Raw genomic sequence first — 3,338 nt, 5'->3', positions numbered from 1 at the left:
GATATGACTCATCGTAATGCTCAACCACCCCTCCGAATGGGCGGGCGAGTTCGCACCCTCCCGCGGGATGCCATCAATAATGAATGCCGAATCTCCGGCCGAACTTTACTCCCAGGCTGGCCCGGACGGCCATCCCATCCTAACAACAACGCTGCAGTTAATACTAACTTGTGTGAGTACCGTAGATACTAGTGGTGAGTTTTTGTTTTGTTTTTGGTGAGTTGATACGCGTTATCTTCACGAAGGAGCTTGCTAGTGCTGGGTAGTGTGTACGTTTGGCTAGGTGTAAAACGGTGTAGAGGTGTATCTTGTGGGTATGTGGTTGTGATACATGTGCGTGTGCGAAATCTATCCCCTCTCTCCGCCGCTTAGGTGTCGGCCATATTTTTTGGCACCTCGTATATGTGGTGCGCGTACTGCGGTGAGTAGATCGTGGAGGATTGGGTTTGGGCCGACACACCGGACACGGTCGACCCGGTCGACGAAAGGGCCGACGAGGACGTGGATGAGGAGGTGGTCGACGAGGAGGTGCTGAGTGTACCCTTGGGAGTTTGGGGCAGCGGTGGCTGCTGATGGTGATGATGCGGCTGGGGTTGCTGTCCACCACCGTAGCTACCGGTTACGGCTACGATCGAGTTCGGGCCCGAGTGCTGGTGGATGTGGTGTGGCTGCTGCTGCAGCGTAGCCGTCGTCACTGCCCCGTGCCCACCCGAGGCGGAAGCGGCACTGTGCGACTGATAGTGCGGATACGGTAGCGTGTACTGCCCACCGAACGGATGCTGATAGTTCCTGTACGCTGGGTGGTAGTTGTACGTGTAGATGTTACAGTGCGGCTGATGGTACTCCACCTCGCCGAGCGTTTTCTGCACCTCGGCGTCCTTTTCCTCGTGCAGTGTGGCCCGCTTATTGCTTCCGCCCCAGCCCATCCGCCGGAGTAGGTCCAGGATGCGATGCCGCAGGCGGTACACTATCAGCACGAGTGTCGTGACGCTAGCGGCCGATGCAACAATGATGGCACCGAAAATGGCACGCTCTTTCGACTGCAGATGCTGGCAGCCGAGCAGATCCGCCGTCAGCTCGCGCAGCAACTCACCATGCAGCCGGTCCGGGCCGTTGCAAACAATTTGGGCGTCTTCTTCGGTTTCCGGATTTTGGCGCTGCAGCAAGTTCCGCAACCACAGCACATTGCAGTCACAAACGAGCGGGTTCTCGGTGAGATCGAACGCGACCAAATGCTTCCACGGCAGCAGTTCCTCGTGGAAGGTGGCGATCTTGTTGTCACGCAGCGATATCTTGCGGATGTGCGGAAGTCCCGCAAAGGAACCCTCGTCCAGCTCTTGTAGCTCCTTGTTAGATGCAATGGTAATCGATTCCAGGTTGGGATTGGCCGAAAATGCACCCGACTGGATCTGGCGCAGGTTCAGTGCACCGGAGATGTCGATCGACTTTAGGTTGGACAGCCCAAAGAATGCACCCTCGGGGATTACTTCGAAGTCATTCTGGCCGATGGTGAGATCTTCGAGGCGCTTCAACCCACTCAACTGCACGGTGGGCACCTTCAGTAGATGGTTGTCCGAGATGTCTAGCGAGCGGATGTTCTCCAAACCGCGGAACGTTTCGCTGGTGATGTTAACCAACATCGAACCGTGAATGTCTAGCCGGCGAAGTTGCGTGAGCCCCTCGAAAGCACCCGGCAGCACGCGGAACAGTGAGTTGGTGCCGAGATACAGTTCGGCCAACCCCTTGAGCGGTGTTAGCGAGAGCGTTGGGATGGTGCTGATGGAGTTGTCGTCCAAGTAGAGCACTCGCAGATTAGCCAACCCATCGAAGGCACTAGCGTGCAGGGTGGCAATACGATTCTGACCCAGGTTCAGTTCCTCCAGCTTCGGTAGCGCTCGAAACATCTCGCTACCAATCTCATCGATAAAGTTGCCGCGCAGATTCAACACCCGCAGCTCATCGAGTCCGCCGAACGTGCGGTTCGTAACAGCGCCGAGCTTGTTGTTGTTCAGATGGAGCTGCAGCAGCTTCTTCTGGTACATGAAGATCCGCTCGGGGATGCTGAGCAGATGGTTGTAGCTCAGATCGAGCATCGTCAGCTCGGTGTAGAACTGTATCGACGAGTCGATCGATTTGATGCGATTGAACTTTATCACCAGCCGGCCGATCGAGGGATTGAGCGCGATCGGGAGCACATCCAGCTCACCTTCGCCGCACGTCACGTGCAGCTTCTCGTCGTCACAGACGCACCGGTTGGGACAGTACGAAACCGCACCAACGGTCGCCACTACCAGCACCAATAGTCCTACCAGTTGGCTCTTCATTGTCGGTCACAAAATGGTTGCCACTGTGTCACTGTGTTACCCTCAGACCACCGTCACAAGCGGACCGCAAACGCATGCATAGGGCTCGACTTCTTAACGTCACGGCCACCGCTTACTCAAATATGGGAATCACAAATTTTAGAACTCTCGAGAAAGCCGCGAAAGCCAATCAACGGCCTTGGGCTCCAAAGTTATGGGCTCACGTCACGACACGACACGCACGCACGCACAGATGCCACACACCACTCATACGCGCTTTTGCAGGAGAAGGCACTTTTTTTGCGGTGTTGGCTTGGCCACAAAAGGGACACGTAAAATATTCAACCGTAATGTCACCCGGTAGCACTTACGGTGAAAGCGCGCGCACACAGCACCGAGAACGTTTACGGGTTGGTGAAAATTTTCCTTGATATGTTTCTGTCAGTCGCCTAGAGGTTTCGTGCTGACAACAGTTTCCGCAGGATGATAAGACCGGTGCCCCTTAATTTCCAGTCTCAATTCACACCGGGCTCGACACAATTTTAGGCATTAGTTCCGTAGAGACGTAAACACAAACACACAGATATACGCAGCCTATGTATATAGCTTTCCCGCTTGTCGTCAGGCGAGCTGGTGTCACAAAATCCTTCAGGGTCGATAACGTACACGAACGTGAACGGCAGATAAGAACGTACGACCTGGGGGGTTTTGGGAAGTGAACTTGTTTTTTATCTTCCGGAAATAGATCTAAAAACTCCAGTCTTAACGATGTCTCATCCAACTAGTAGCGTGATGACTTATGATATTTTTGTCCAAAGTATCTCACACTGTAACTTTGCATTGGTAATACGATTTTAATGACCGTTCGCGATATCGGGGCGTATGGGAAAATGCGCCCTTGACGAAGTTTTGTGGCAAAGATTTTCCGCGACCGTGCGACCGACACGTTCCCGTTCGGATGATATATTTTGACTGCGGGTCACTCAGCAACATACGCTTGCTTTTATCGGTTTCTGCTTCTAATACAAACCGGTC

At 53.9% G+C, this 3,338-nt stretch overlaps 1 protein-coding gene across 1 annotated transcript; it reads right to left on the bottom strand.

The window, feature by feature from the left end:
* Positions 1-368: 368 nt before the first annotated feature.
* On the bottom strand, positions 369-2,324 carry LOC128707014 (leucine-rich repeat-containing protein 15-like). The gene has a single exon (XM_053801958.1). It carries the CDS (start codon positions 2,322-2,324, stop codon positions 369-371), a length of 1,956 nt encoding a protein of 651 aa, XP_053657933.1.
* Positions 2,325-3,338: the final 1,014 nt, after the last annotated feature.

The sequence above is a fragment of the Anopheles marshallii genome, chromosome 2 (genome assembly GCF_943734725.1).
Source record: "Anopheles marshallii chromosome 2, idAnoMarsDA_429_01, whole genome shotgun sequence".
Lineage (NCBI taxonomy): Eukaryota > Metazoa > Arthropoda > Insecta > Diptera > Culicidae > Anopheles > Anopheles marshallii.
Note: the sequence above shows the minus strand (reverse complement) of the source record. Positions and strands in the feature narration are given on the sequence as shown.